This window comes from Lacerta agilis, chromosome 16 (assembly GCF_009819535.1).
Source record: "Lacerta agilis isolate rLacAgi1 chromosome 16, rLacAgi1.pri, whole genome shotgun sequence".
NCBI lineage: Eukaryota > Metazoa > Chordata > Lepidosauria > Squamata > Lacertidae > Lacerta > Lacerta agilis.
The window spans coordinates 3,901,803-3,917,353 of NC_046327.1; the positions used below are offsets into that span (position 1 = coordinate 3,901,803).

At 46.3% G+C, this 15,551-nt stretch overlaps 1 protein-coding gene across 2 annotated transcripts in view; it reads right to left on the minus strand.

The window, feature by feature from the left end:
• The window catches only part of SNAPC3 (small nuclear RNA activating complex polypeptide 3), a 28,407-nt gene extending 12,856 nt beyond the window's left edge, over nt 1-15,551 (minus strand). For both annotated transcript variants that reach the window (XM_033173600.1, XM_033173599.1), the window contains exons 1-2: nt 15,284-15,551; nt 7,423-7,497 (exon numbers count right to left, since the gene is read on the minus strand). In XM_033173600.1, coding sequence (XP_033029491.1) covers nt 7,423-7,497; nt 15,284-15,540 — 332 coding nt within the window. In that variant the 5' untranslated portion in view covers nt 15,541-15,551. The remainder of the gene's footprint in view (nt 1-7,422; nt 7,498-15,283) is intronic.

A 15,551-nucleotide genomic window follows, 5' to 3' on the forward strand; every position in this document is an offset into this window, starting at 1 on the left:
CCTTCCGTCTTGCAACCTGATCTCGCAACCACCGTGCTTTCTGTGCAGCCACCTTATCTGCTCTACGTGACCTTGGACACTTTCGAGCGAGAGAGTGTCTGTGAGTTCTCTTTCCTCCAGTTCTTCACTTTGCTGTTCACCCCCCCCCCCGCAGTTCGTCCCAACTTTTGTCTTCCGAACTATGCCCCTCTGCGAACCACTGTTCCAAATCTATACTGCTCCATTGCTCCTGGGAAGATTCAGGATGCTGGTCAGGAGCAGGGGGAGGGGGAGGGGAGAGGTTCCCACCATTCCTCGTCAGAGCAGGACTCCTCAGCCTGGTCTCTGACATCACCCCAGTGGCGAAGCTTCATGCTCTGGCACCAGGGGGCAGCGCACATCCCAGGGGGCATGCTGCGCGTCATGGGGGCGTGGTGCGTCACCTGCGGTGGCATGGCACCCAGCGCGGGGGGGAGTCACGATGGCACCCCACTGGGATCACGCTGCCGGGGCGGTGTGCTTCCCCCGCACCCCTCTTCATCCGACAGTGCATCACCCCTAGTTTAAGCAATCCCCCCCCAAAAAAATTCTAAGCTTGGGGGGGGGGGGAGAGGGCTAAGAAGTCACACAGAACATCTCCCTGTTAAACTTCTGACACCTACTGAATACTTTTCTATATACAGTGGTACCTCGACTTACGAGCGACTCGACTTCCGTATTTTTCGACTTCCAAATGACCTCCGGAAGCGAAAAAATGGCCGCCGCTTCCGAAATTTTCGACTTGCGAAGGGAAAGCAGAGGCACGATACTTCGACTTACGAAAATCTGAATGCGCTTTTTTCGACTTCCGAATTTTTTCCCCGTTCCGAGATGGCGCCTTCGACTTACGGAGATTTCGACTTACGAGCGCACCTTCGGAACGGATTACTTTCGTAAGTCGAGGTACCACTCTATTCCAGCAGGCATTTCAATTGAAATCTGGATTTAACAGATTTTTGTTGCCTTTTCCCGTATTGCCTTTCTTGTACACCACTTATGGGACAACTGTAGTTAATCCTACCCGGCAGAGGAAGCCGCATTTGGTCATTAAATAAAGTTGAGTCTTTCTCAGCAGTTAGGAACCGAGACAAAACGCTCAGCCCCCACAAGCGAGGCTTTGACATCCTCCGTCCCAAACAGGAGCCTGCAAATTGCTGGCTGGCGTTTCAAAGCATCCTCTGAATTAATTTTTTTAAAAATATATATATATAATAACCATAAAGTCTTCTATAAGCTCCCACAACTCCTTGAGCACAGCTAAGCAGGCGTTGCAGATCCCTGCCAAGATAAGTCATTGAACTGGTTCAGAGTGGACAGCCAGCATATCTGAGTTACTTGTTGTTGTGTATTTCCTTAGCAGAGTTAATGAAGCATTCTAAACAGGAACGTTAACTGCCGAGAATATGAAAGCCCTGCACGCCTGGTTACTCGGCGCAACCTGAGTCCAGATTTAGGGGGGCAAGGAGATGTCGTTGCAGTTCACAGAAGTCCGTTCTCTCTCACTAGGCAACCTCTCTTCTTCACTATCTGAGCCAGGGTGGATTTGATTGAAATCAAACTGATTTAAATCACGATTTAAATCAAACTGATTTAAATCACTAGTCAGCAAGGCTTGATTTAAATCACAGTTTTCTACATAAAGACTAATTCTTGCTGGTATAACTTTAATATGCAAGTAGATGAAGATTTTTAGAATAACAACTTTCCATATTAGTTTTTTTTTATCCCCAGTTCAATAGGTTAATCATTCATATTTGGACATTTTTTCTGTTGTACTTAGGAAGGAGAAAAATAATCATTACCTTAATAATAACAATTTAAATAGATTTATTAGATCCATTCCACTCCAAACAATCAGAAAAAATATTGTTTCTATTCTATTCACTGAACTTCTTGAAACTTAACACTGAAGGGGTTGATTCTGTATTCATAGGTTAGTAGAACAATAGGATTAAGGTCTTTTTCTCAGCTCTGTTCATGTTATAACATTTTTGCTGTGAAGAAGAGGCATGTGATCTCTGCTGAGTCAAATTCAGTTTTGAGACCTGCAAAGGTAAACCAAGCATCTGTGATAATATCTTGTAGGCAGAGAAACTGCCAAATAATCTTACAAAAACCTCTGGAAGAGCATAAATGACATTGTGAATGGATTAATGGAATTTATTTACCAAAAAATTTAAACATATACAGCCTTATTCTACATAATTAAAAACTAATCTTTATTTCATGATTGACTAACCTTTGGATGGTAATATATTTTCCTCAAAAAGCATTTTATTTTTTTTAAAAAAAATCCGATTTAAATAAAAAAAATCTGATTTAAATAAAAAAAATCAGATTTTTTTGATTTATTTTTTTTAAATCATTGATTTTTATCTACCCTGCTATCTGAGCAAAGTTGTCTCTCATGTGATGTTGGAGGAACTCAGGTCCTGGGTGACTTGGACATCCATGCTGAGGAGATCTGAGGACATCCATGCTGAGGAGATCTGAGGACATCCATGCTGAGGAGAACTGTCTTGGACCACAACTTCCACGTCAGGAATAACAGAAGCTGCAGCCCAAAGCACATGGGCTCCACATTGGGGGAAGGCACAGCATGAGCGAGCACATGTGGCGACAAGCAGTCACAGTTATATGATGCTCATGCTCAATCTCACAGCTGCATTTTGGACTAACCGCAGTTCCTGAACTTCAAAGGCACCCACAGCCATAACTACAGATTGCTGTAATTACCATAAAAGGGCAATTTTATCCAAATTTTATATCTGTGCTTTTCAAATGGGAAGCACAATGTGTCACACATTCCGTAACCCGAATGGCTAAGTTTATCTTGATGTTAAGTGATGTACTCAACTTCACGTTATCGCTTCCTGGAATGCACGGTGCTCAGAACGTCCCCTTTTTAAGATGAGACCTGAAGGGACAGGACAGGCTGTGCTCTTTGCAAGCTGCTCCCAAATTGATTGGGTTTGCTTCTAAATACATGGACCTAAAAAGAGAGGTATTCAAATCAATTTCCTGATAACGCTACTGATACACAGGCGGCAATCACTTTGCGTGTGTCCAATTGATGTGCGACTGCCAACGCACGGATCACTTTGGACACAAAAGAGGGCAGAACGGGCTTATGCGTGCTCCGGTGGCGCATGCGGGGGCCAGGAACAGGACCCCCGCGCAAAATGGCCGCCACCTGCATTTTATGGAGGGGAAATTGGCTAACAACACTTTTCAAAGTACATTTACTTGGAGCTGAACCTCAGACCAATTGCAGTATTCAGTGAATCCTATAAAACAGGGGTCAGCAAACTTTTTCAACAGGGGGCCGGTCCACTGTCCCTCAGACCATGTGGTGGGCCGGACTATATTTTGGGGGAAAAATATATGAACAAATTCCTATGCCCCACAAATAACCCAGAGATGCATTTTAAATAAAAGAACACGTTCTACTCATGTAAAAATATGCTGATTCCCGGACCGTCCGTGGGCCGGATTGAGAATCATAGAATCATAGATTTGGAAGAGACCACAAGGGCCATCCAGTCCAACCCCCTGCCAAGCAAGAAACACCATCAAAGCATTCCTGACAGATGGCTGTCAAGCCTCCGCTTAAAGACCTCCAAAGAAGGAGACTCCACCACACTCCTTGGCAGCAAATTCCACTGTCGAACAGCTCTCACTGTCAGGAAGTTCTTCCTAATGTTTAGGTGGAATCTTCTTTCTTGTAGTTTGAATCCATTGCTCCGTGTCCGCTTCTCTGGAGCAGCAGAAAACAACCTTTCACCCTCCTCTATATGACATCCTTTGATATATTTGAACATGGCTATCATATCACCCCTTAACCTTCTCTTCTCCAGGCTAAACATACCCAGCTCCCTAAGCCGTTCCTCATAAGGCATCATTTCCAGGCCTTTGACCATTTTGGTTGCCCTCCTCTGGACACCTTCCAGCTTGGCAGTATCCTTCTTGAACTGTGGTGCCCAGAACTGGACACAGTATTCCAGGTGAGGTCTGACCAGAGCAGAATACAGTGGTACTATTACTTTCCTTGATCTAGATACTATGCTCCTATTAATGCAGCCCAGAATTGCATTGGCTTTTTTAGCTGCTGCATCACACTGTTGACTCATGTCAAGTTTATGGTCTACCAAGACTCCTAGATCCTTTTCACATGTACTGCTCTCAAGCCAGGTGTCACTCATCCTGTATTTGTGCCTTTCATTCCCCCCCCCCCAAGTGTAGTACTTTACATTTCTCCTTGTTAAAATTCAAGGCGATTGGGCCGCATCCGGGCCCCGGGCCTTAGTTTGGGGACCCTTGCTATAAAATGTTGTTAACCGTTTAGCTTATTTTTTAAAATCTGTTTTGTTAATAGTGTTTTATAGGTGGTTGTTATTTTGCTGACGATTTGTAATTGTTCTACAGACGATTTGTTAATTATTCCATACGATTTATGCCGCATTTTCAATGTCCTATTACGTTTTTGTTAACTGTTTGTTTCCGTGGCTTTGCGATTCACACGAAAGGAAAAGCGGCATACAGATATAATAAATAGGAATAGGAATAGGAATAATTTATTATTGGCCAAGTACATTTTCCAACATACTTGGAATTTGTTTCGGCTACATTGCAATGTAAACATACAGACACTGTTCCTCTCACAATACAAAGAAGTAAAGAAACCCCACCCATATTTTACCTCCCCTTAAGCTATACAACTACGAATTTAACAATTTAATGGCACAAGGGAAAAAACTATTCTTGTGCCTGGCCGATTTTGTATATGAAGTCCTGTAGCGACGTCCAGATGGAAGTAAATCAAGCAGATGATGACCGGGATGTAAAGGATCTGCTACAATTCTCTCTGCTCTCTTCCTTACTCGAGTAGCATAAATTGTCTCTATTGAAGGCAAGCTAACACCAATTACCCTTTCTGCAATTCTTACAGCTCGTTGGAGCTTTTTCTTGTCTCTCTTAGAGGCTGTACCGTACCAAGCTGTTATAGAATTACAGAGAACAGTTTCAATGATGCCTCTGTAGAATTGAATCAACACTTCCTGGGACAATTTAAATTTCCTTAGTTGACGCAGGAAATACAGCCTCTGGTGGACCTTTTTAATAATACTATTGATGTTGCTTGACCAATTTAAGTTATAAGAAATTATGGAGCCCAGGAACTTAAAGGACTCTACTATTACAACCATGTTACCAAGAATGGAAAGTGGTGGCAGAACAGAAGAGTGCCTTCTGAAATCAATTACCATTTCTACTAAATAAATGGAATCGAACTTCAAATACTGTGTTTCAACGCATTCCAAACTCTGTATGAGGACATGGAAAGCCCACTTAAGCCCATCAAAAGTAAGAGCACGGATTAGAGAATGCCTCCATCATTCTTCCTCTCCATCAACTCCAGGGCTGACATATCTTGAAGAGCAAAAAAGAGGACAGCCCAAGCAGCTGCCAGCCTGAGCTGCGGCAAGCCTCTTTCCCTGGCTCGGGCTGGCAGCGGCCACGGCATGCAAAGCTGCCCAAGCCCAACCAAACAACCAATAAATAAATACCCCCCACAGACAAAAAACCACAAACATTACCTTTAAAATGTTAAAATCCCACCAGATGGGCCTGTTGCCCCCCCTAAAAAAAACAGAACTTGTAGGAATGCGGCAGCTAGACTGGTGACTCGGAATGTCCGCCGAGACCACATAACGCCGGTTCTGAAAGACCTACATTGGCTCCCAGTACGTTTCCGAGCACAATTCAAAGTGTTGGTGCTGACCTTGAAAGCCCTAAACGGCCTTGGTCCAGTATACCTGAAGGAGCGTCTCCACCCCCATCGTTCAGCCCAAACACTGAGGTCCAGCTCTGAGGGACTTCTGGCAGTTCCCTCGCTGCGAGAAGCCAAGTTATAGGGAACCAGGCAGGGGGCCTTCTCGGTAGTGGCACCCGCGCTGTGGAACGCCCTCCCTTCAGATGTCAAAGAGAAAAACAACTACCAGACTTTTAGAAGACATCTGAAGGCAGCCCTGTTTAGGGAAGCTTTTAATATTTAATAGATTATTGTATTTTAACATTCTGTTGGAAGCCGCCCGGAGTGGCTGGGGAAACCCAGCCAGATGGGTGGGGTATAAATAAATTATTATTATTACCCGGACGTATGGCAACCCTAATCAACTCAGAGCTGTGCAACATCCAGCACGTGTTTTCCTTGGAGAGCGCTAGCCTTGTGCAAAAGTGCCAAGGGAGGAATGTAGGGAGGACAAACTCAGAAACAAGAGCTACCGAGAAATGGGAAGGGAGAAGAGAAACAGGTCGAACAAGGGCAACAGGCGGTGCAAAAGGAGGTGTGGGCAAGGAAAAGGAAAGAGAGAGAGAGAGAGGAAAAAGAGGGCGTTCTACTTTTAGGAGGTGTGGGGATCCTTGTCAGGAAACGGCCTACTCGCAAGTAGGACCCTGGCAGAGACACATACCCTACTGGCATGTTCCCTCCCTCCTGGGCGTCCGGGAGCTTCTTAAGCATTCCTCAGCCTGAACAACACTGCGACTGATGCCAGAAGACATCAGCAGGCTCACGGATCCGCAGAGGTTAGCGCAGTTGCGTAACAGACCCCAGCAACTCAGCAGGTAGGGTAATCTACTTTATTTATATATAAAACACACACGGAGCACTCCATCGTGGCTCCCTCTCTCTCTACCATCAGGCAGCAAAGAGAAAGAACAAAGGACAAAAGTCCCACTTCAGGGAACACAGTAAGACAAACATCCCGTCTTCTGTCACTTCCCACTCCTGTGGAATCAAAACACACACAGCGTCATGTGAAAGACAACAATCCCATGACTGCACACGGGGAATGAATCTCCCAACAATCCCCCCCCCAATATTGTTGAGCTGCCATTCTCACCTTCCCTTGCCATTGGCCATGTTTGCTAGGGCTGATGGGACTTGTCAGTTCAGCAACATCTGGGGGGGGGCAGAAGTTCCCCACAACTGCACCAGAGGGTGGAAAAGAGAAAAAGGGGGTTCCGTTGGGTGCTGAGGGATCTGGGGGTGGGGAATGTGAAAAGGGGGAGCGACAGATGGAACAATGTAGTAAAGAAATCATAATCATTACAAGGGAGAAGGGGGAAAGAGGGGATTTGAGAAAAGGAACTCTAATGACGCGCAGACAGGAACGGAGAAACAGGCAATAGATATCTAGGTACACCACCTGTTCTGGTGTAAAGAAATATCTCCTTTCCCCCCCTACAAATTTTAAAACATTCCAATTCACACACAGTTAAAAGCAGCCATGGCATCTTCTCCAGACATTTGCTAAAAGAACGCCCTAAACAAAACTTGTTTGCAGCATTAGTATAGTTACCAGAATTTATCAGGATTGTGGCTGTAATAGAATTCAGTATTACCTAAGAGTTATTAAGCTGGTGTCTTCGGGTATGACTTCTGTGTCTTCTTTCCCAGAACCTTTGAGTGCATCAATTCTAGAAGAGAAACAGAAAAAAATAAAAATCCCAGGTCTGTTTCCATATAAAAAGCCATCATGTAAAAAACACAGGAAGAGCTCGTCTTCAAGAAATAACTATTTGTGGGCTAGGATGGGAGTAAACACAGACAACTGCAAACAAAATATTTTCAGGGCCAGAGGTTCGATTCTTTTCTCTACTGCAGACTTTGTATCTTGCAAACAGACATTTTATTCGGGGCTACAAGCAGAACTACAGCCTAGTTATCACCAAGAGCAAACAAGGAGGTTTCTAACATAAGATAACAGAAGATAGAAAATTAGCTTGCAAGGGGAAATTAATTTTACTTAACCCAACTCTGAAAGGCTAGCTTTCAACATGCAGAGTCTGTTTTATCCCCACCCCACCCTGCTAAAGAACAGTCAATAATGAGTCTCACCAACGATCTGAAATAGCACAGTTGAGAAACAGACTCAGGACTCAGCTACAGTAGTAAAAAAAACAGTGTTTTGAATGCGTTATAAATACGAAACATCAGGTGGTGGTGGAGAGTAAAAAAATACTCTATGCAGTTTTCCATAGCATCCCCCCCCCTTTTGTTACAATGATTTAATTTCTGGCTTATTTATAGCGTGTGGGTTTTTCCCCCTGTGTGTAGATCTACCCTCTGTATAGACCAGGAGTCAGCAAACTTTTTCAGCTGGGGGCTGGTCCACTGTGCTTTGTAGGGGGCCGGACTATATTTTGAAGGGGGGGGAAATGAAAAAAATTCCTATGCCCCACAAATAACCCAGAGATGCATTTTAAATAAAAGCACACATTCTACTCATGTAAAAACACACTGATTCCCGGACCATTCACGGGCCGAATTTAGAAGGCAATTGGGCCAGATCCGGACCCCAGGCCTTAGTTTGCCTACCCATGGTATAGACACTACAGGAGCCAACTGGCTGCAGACTAGTATAAAGGTAAAGGGACCCCTGACCATTAGGTCCAGTCGTGTCCGACTCTGGGGTTGCGGCGCTCATCTCACTTTATTGGCCAAGGGAGCCGGCGTACAGCTTCCGGGTCATGTGGCCAGCATGACTAAGCCGCTTCTGGCGAAACCAGAGCAGTGCACGGAAACGCCGTTTACCTTCCCGCCGGAGCGGTACCTATTTATCTACTTGCACTTTGACGTGCTTTCGAACTGCTAGGTGGGCAGGAGCTGGGACCGTGCAACGGGAGCTCACCCCGTCGCGGGGATTCAAACCGCCGACCTTCTGATCGGCAAGCCCTAGGCTCTGTGGTTTAGACCACAGCACCACCCATGTCCCGCAGACTACTACAGCCTTCACCAACCTGCTAGTCTCCAAATGGTTTGGACTACAACTCCCATGAGCTCCAGCAAGCACATTCTGGAGGGCTCCAGGTCAGCGAAGGCTGCTGGGCTAGTACATTGTTCCCGCTTGGTATTACAGTGCTTGCCATTCCAAAGAGTGGAAATGTTCTTGCCATGTCATGCCCCTCGGCATAATCTGGGTATTTGGAAAGACGGGGGACATATGCACAACTCCTGGGCAAAGCTGGTGGGTCCCACATGCCAGTAAGATGCTGAGCAGCTTCCATGCAGGAAAAAGCACAGGCAGGCATCAAAGCACCATTTTATGATGCATTCCTAGAAACAAGAGAGGACTGGTCTAGGGGGTGAGGGTAAGTATGTTATGATCGGACCGAGAGGAGCAACAAAGAGATTTTTCTAAGAAAAGCAAAGTGGTGTTCTTGTAAGATGTCTTTCTTGCATAAGTGTGCAATCCATGACGGATCCGCTGAAATAATCTCAACATAGATGCATTCTAGGAATGCATCAAAGCACCGTTTTATGATGCATTCCTAGAAACAGAGGACTGGTCTACAGGGTGAGGGTAAGTATGTCATGATCGGACCGAGAGGAGCAACCAAGAGATTTTTCTAAGAAAAGCAAAGTGGTGTTCTTGTAAGATGTCTTTCTTGCATAAGTGTGCAATCCATGACGGATCCGCTGAAATAATCTAAACAATTTGTTTCATTCGCTGGAGAGGACATTCGTACTGGAGTAACCCTTTATTAGAATCTCCTTCGAGACCGGAAACCAATGCTGGATTGGTAAAGCAGCTATGATTTTGCACCGGTAGGAATGAAAGCTTGCAACCGGCACCACCGTGTCTAGATTTGGGGAGCCCTTCAGTCCAGATGCCCTCTTCCCTTTGGCCACTGCCCATTCACTCGCTTCTCCTTCTGGACCCAATGTGCATCTACTTCTCACGAGGAGAGCACCAGCTACAAGAAGGCTCCCACTGTGCTTTCTCCTTGCTTGTTTACAGGGGCGTAGCATGGGTTGCTGGTGCCCCGTGGCGGGGCACGTGTTGTGCTCTCCCCCCCCCCGTGGACTGGGCAGCGGTCAGTCCCTTCGCTGGCCAGCGTCTAACCAAGTGAGCCTCTCCTTGCAAACTAGCCCGAAACCTGGGAGCAGAGAGAAGGCAGAAAAACACAAAGACAGGTGCGCCACTGTGTCGCCTGGCCCTCCCGTCCTTGTAGCGAGGTTCATGCGGCTCCACCACTGCTTGTTTACTCAAAGGGGGTAAGTGCAGGTTGTAGGGACATAAGAGAAACAGGGCCAGGTAACCCCCAAGGAGCGGTAGGAGCTGCCCACAGGACTATGGGCCCAATGATGCCAACCCTGGACCACAACCCAAACTCAGGTTCCAAACTCAGGTATTATGTGCAGAAGTAATGTCTCTTCTTTTTTTGGGGGGGGGGGTGCGGATACACTTCAAAAGGCCTGGGTAGAGAGTAGGCGCCAATAACTTTGCAATGCAGCAAGTCCACCGCTCATTGCACGGGCCAGAGGTACGGATTGGGCAGCTTTAGATTTCCCGCCCCAAATCGCCCCAAACCACCCCTTCCCTGCCTAGGTTGCTGTAACAGGCAGCTGACTGCTCCCTGAAGGCCAACAAGCTGCGTTTTTAAATTGTGTTGAGGCTTTAAAGGGTCCCTATGAAATAAAACTCTTGAGAGTCCCATGGACTGCAAAAAGATCAAACTTATCCATCCTTAAAGAAATCAGCCCTGAGTGCTCACTGGAAGGACAGATCCTGAAGTTGAGGCTCCAATACTTTGGCGACCTCATGAGAAGAGAAGACTCCCTGGAAAAGACCCTGATGTTGGGAAAGATGGAGGGCACAAGGAGAAGGGGACGACAGAGGACGAGATGGTTGGACAGTGTTCTCAAAGCTGCTAACATGAGTCTGACCAAATTGCAGGAGGCAGTGGAGGATAGGCGTGCCTGGCATGCTCTGGTCCATGGGGTCACGAAGAGTCGGACAGGACTAAGCGACTCAACAACAACAACAACAACAGTGAAATAAAACCCACAGTAAAAAGAGGAAGAGAGAGAGAAAGAGAGAGAGAGGAGGAGGAGGAGGAGGAGGAGGAGGAGGAGGAGAAGAAGAAGAAGAAGAAGAAGCACTTGTTGCTAAGAATGAGGGAGATCACCCACTGCCTAGTGACAACAACAGCCAAGGCTGCCAGGCCGCCATTAATTAAATTGGGCAGCTCCATGGCAACCGGACATTCCGCCTACCTGCAGCCTCTCTAGCCTTTTGCACTGCCTATCTCCGTGGGCCTGAGCCATGCTTCTGGCTTTAGGCTTGCAATTAGGGTTGCCACCTGTCCTGTATGATACAGGATTATCCCGTATTTCAGTGCAAAATGCTAAGCACTGGTACACTTTTGTCCTGTATTTCAGGTTCTCTCTGTGTCTCTCTCTGTCTCTCTGTATGTGTGCCAAGTTAGGGATCCTCTCCAAATGCGTGTGACGGAAAGGGCGTGCCCAAGGCCATGTGTTTAAGCTCTGGATAGCCAAGCACAGGCAGATTTGCACGTGTGTGTTTGCGTGTGTTTGTAAAAGAGACAATTTCCAGAGGGGCCACAAAGGGTATTGAAGGGGGACTGGGAAATGTTTGTAGAATATATGAAGAATCACTGTAAAACGTTAGCAGGGTTAGAGTAAATTCAGCAGTATAAATCCCGCTGAGATAAAATGAGAGAGAGGACTTCCGGCGGCGACGCCATCGCCGGGTGGTCGAAGGCTGCCTCGGTTCCGAGGCGCCTTGTCCATCCCGGGGGTTAGGAGCCGCGCTACCGCAGCGCGCGGCTCCGTTTGGGGTGCGGGAAGAGCGTCCCGCACCCTGGGCTCCCCGGCTGTGCCCGCGGAGGCTCCGAACCCTTCCCCTGCCCCCCCTGTAAAGGGGGAGTGGGGGTGAAGGGACAACCGGAGCCGGGCTTCAGGGGACATGCCCCAACCGGGATGCAAATGCGGCGACAAAGCCCGCGGTGAGCGTCCAAGTTCTACCTGCGAAGAATGGAGCTAAAAACCCGGTGGTCGTGAGTAAAGATTTGGATTAAAAATCGCGCTTTTGGAACGATCCGGGGGGAAGGGGAAAGGTAGCCTGCCTCCCTCCCTTCGAGCCGAAGAATGTAACCAAATGAGGGTTTACTGCTACAGAACTGGTTTCAATGTAGCTAAAATTGACACATGAGACTGGCAAACTCTTTTTTCGGGCAGTTAATTAGAGGAAAATATCTCCATTTAAAGTTGCGGTGTTTGCGCTTCAACACAGAAAAATGGCGTTGAACAAAGAGGAGAGCAGAAATACAACACCCACTTCCTCCTCCTCTGCCAGTATGCTGGGTTTTGTCCTTGAACTGGTATTGAACTCTGGACTAACAGATGAACAGAGACTCACTGCCTTGAAGGTGGAACTTGTTTATAGAAAAGTCAAAGTCTTGTGTGGGGATCTGAAAGGGAACCAATTGCCCACAGAGGAGGCTTTTAAAACTTTTGACACTTATGAAGAATGTCTTGCTAATGAGCTGAGAGAGTGGATGGAAAGATGGAGAGAACTGAGTGAGCAACTTCGGAGAAGAAATTCGCTTTTTGGGGGTGGCAGCCCCAAGGCGACGTTAAGATTTGTTATATCCAGTCCCCGGGGTGTGAGCTCGGGGGCCAGGGACAGAGAATTAAGGTATTTACAAGAAGAAAAGGAATGTTACAAAGAACCGAAGAAGCAGGGAGATGATGAGATGGACACCTCTGAACTCGTGGCAAGAAGAGACATGGACTGTGCCTGGATCTGTGGACGTTGGGAGAGAGAAGTTACACGGATGTTCAGTGCCGATGCTACCAGGAGAAGAATAATGGACAGAGGGGGTGTGGGGTGAAGTCTTAAACAAAATTTAAAGTAGTCTAACACGGCAAATCGAAAGTGGAGGGTGAATACTGTCAACAATATTCTGTTATATTTTTATTTGTATATGAAAGGAGATATTTCAAGTTTTTATGTTATTAGCAGTAATCTTAAGGATAGAAGAATTAGATTTGATGCGAGGAGCAAGATTAAGACTCAGATTAAGTTAAGAAATTGATAAGATTGAATTAAGAAGAACTAGGATGAGGTATTATTATGGTGATGTATTTACTAGTAAGGTGTTGAAAAGATAATTTGATGTAAATATATAATTGAACCAATTTTTTTTTTTTTTTTTTTTTTTCAGAAGAAATGGTTATAAAATAGATTAAGGATATAAAATCGAAGGTGAAAAGGCAGGGGAAGTCAATGGTCAAGATATGGAAAAAGAAATTTTTCTTTTTAGAAAGATGCTATAAGAATCTTGATACCGTTTGTATTTGTCATATTTGTTTTGTATTTGTGGGTGTGGGTGAGGGTATATGTTGTTTGGAAAAAATGCCAATAAATTCTTATAAAAAAAAAAAAAAGAGATAAAATGAGAGAGAGAGGTTATGGAAGGACTAGAATATGCAGCAGCAATGGATACTTAGAGGGCAAGGAGGAAGCCAATGTTTAATGTATTGTTTTTATGAATGTGAAATAACTGTAACAGAGAAAACCATAAATAAAATTTTGAAGATTCCAAAGGAGCCATCCTATTAGGCTGCAATAGATTGCAATGGATTACTTTGATGTCATTGGGGGGGGGTGCCCCAAAACCGCCCAGCATTTTGCCAGAACCAAGGCGGGCATCCTATTGCAGGGGGTTGGGCTAGATGACCCTCGGGGGTCCCTGCATTTTGCCATAACAAAGGTGGCAACCCTAGCGTCAATCCTGTTTGGGAAAGCCAGCGAGACTTCTCTCTGCAAGGGGCTTCAGCAGGGTTTGGGAAGGCTGTGCACACCAGGGCCGGATTGAGGTTTGATGAGGCCCTAAGCTACTGAAGGTAATGGGACCCTTTATATGTCCGGCTGTCCTTTGTCAACAACAAATTGTCACTGTTTTGTGTTGAATATATGCTATATGGTAATTTATGGACCTCATAGGTATCTAAAGCCATTTGCACATGCAGAATGTAAGGGTAAAGTAAAGGTACCCCTGACCGTAATGTCCAGTCACGGACGATCCTGGGGTTGCGTGTTCATCTCGCTTTACTGGCCAAGGGAGCCGCCGTTTGTCTGCAGAAGCTTCCGGGTCATGTGGCCAGCAGGACTAAGCCGCTTCTGGTGAACCAGAGCAGCGCACGGAAACGCCATTTACCTTCCCGCCAGAGCAGTACCTATTTATCTACTTGCACTTTGACGTGCTTTTGAACTACTAGGTTGGCAGGAGCTGGGACCGAGCAACGGGAGCTCACCCCGTCATGGGAATTCGAACCGCCGACCTTCTGATCAGCAAGCCCTCGACTCTGTGGTTTAACCCACAGTGCCACCCACGTCCCAATGTAGAATGTAGGCACCCTATACTGTATACAGAAATGAGCAAACCTGTGATATTTTAGGGAGCAGGCTAGCAGGCAGGGCCCATTCCTTACATCATAGGAGCCTACACAACACAAAACACTGTTGCTGGATGTAGGTTTTATTTTATTTGTTTTTTATCTTATATTTTGGAAATGTACATCCAATTTTCCCCCTTTAAATTTTTTTGGGGCCCCCAAAGAGTGGGGCCCTTAGCCAGGGGTGTAGCAAGGGGGGGCCACCCCATGTTCCATAATGGAGGGGGTGACAAATTATCAAGGAACAATTTTTTGAGGGGAGTGGAATTAAAAAAATAAAAAAATAAATTTTTTTTTTTTGAAAATGCCTGCTCCGAAGGTCTTATCTTACTATACTAGGGATTATATAGCTATATATGAAATTTCATGCATATCAGTTAATATCTTGACCCTCCTCCACCAAAATAGCTGTTCACTTGGCTGTTTTCCTATGTCATGAAGGCTGAAATTTCAGTTCAGAGAACACTTACTGTTCCCAACCCTAACCCTGGGGAAAGCCATCTAATTAGACTTTAATTTGATTCTGAGATGTTTTTAGGAAGTAATGTAATTATTGTTTGATTTTATACCAATGTTATGTATCTGATGTTAGCCACCCTGAGCCTGACTTCGGCCGGGGAGGGTGGGATATAAATAAAAGTTTTTATTATTATTATTACTTGTTATTATTCCTTTGTAAGAAAATATGAAATAACGTAAAACCATTTTTGCAGGGGGGGGGGAATCAATGGGGGCAGGGTTGACAATACATTTTCCGCACCGGGTGCCACCTGACCTTCCCATGCCTGGGGGGGGAGGGTGACAAAAAATTTTTTTGCCCCTGGATACCAATTTACCTTGCTACGCCACTGCCCTTAGCTATCGCTTGTTTAGCTTATTCGTAAATCCGGCACTGGTGCGCGCCCCCCAGAGGAACTTTGCAGCCCAGCTGTTCGGGCCGAGGAACTTTGCAGCCCAGCTGTTCGGGGGCCGGAGCCCCGGAGCCGGCCATCCCACCTGCACACGGCCCTCAGCTCGGCCGCGACCTCCGGCGTGCAGCCCAGCTCCGGCACCAGCGCCGCATCATCCTCGTCTGCGGGCGCCTTGGGCTGCAGGGAGAGCTCCGCCTCGCGCAGCCGCTCCTTCCAGAGATCCCCGAAGGTTCCCACGTGCAAAAGACGCGTGTTCAGCTCCGGCGTCTCGTACTCGGGGATGTCGCTCCTCTGGGAAGCGGATCCGTTGCCGCCGCCGCCGCTGCTGCTGCGTCCAGCCATCTTTGCAGCAG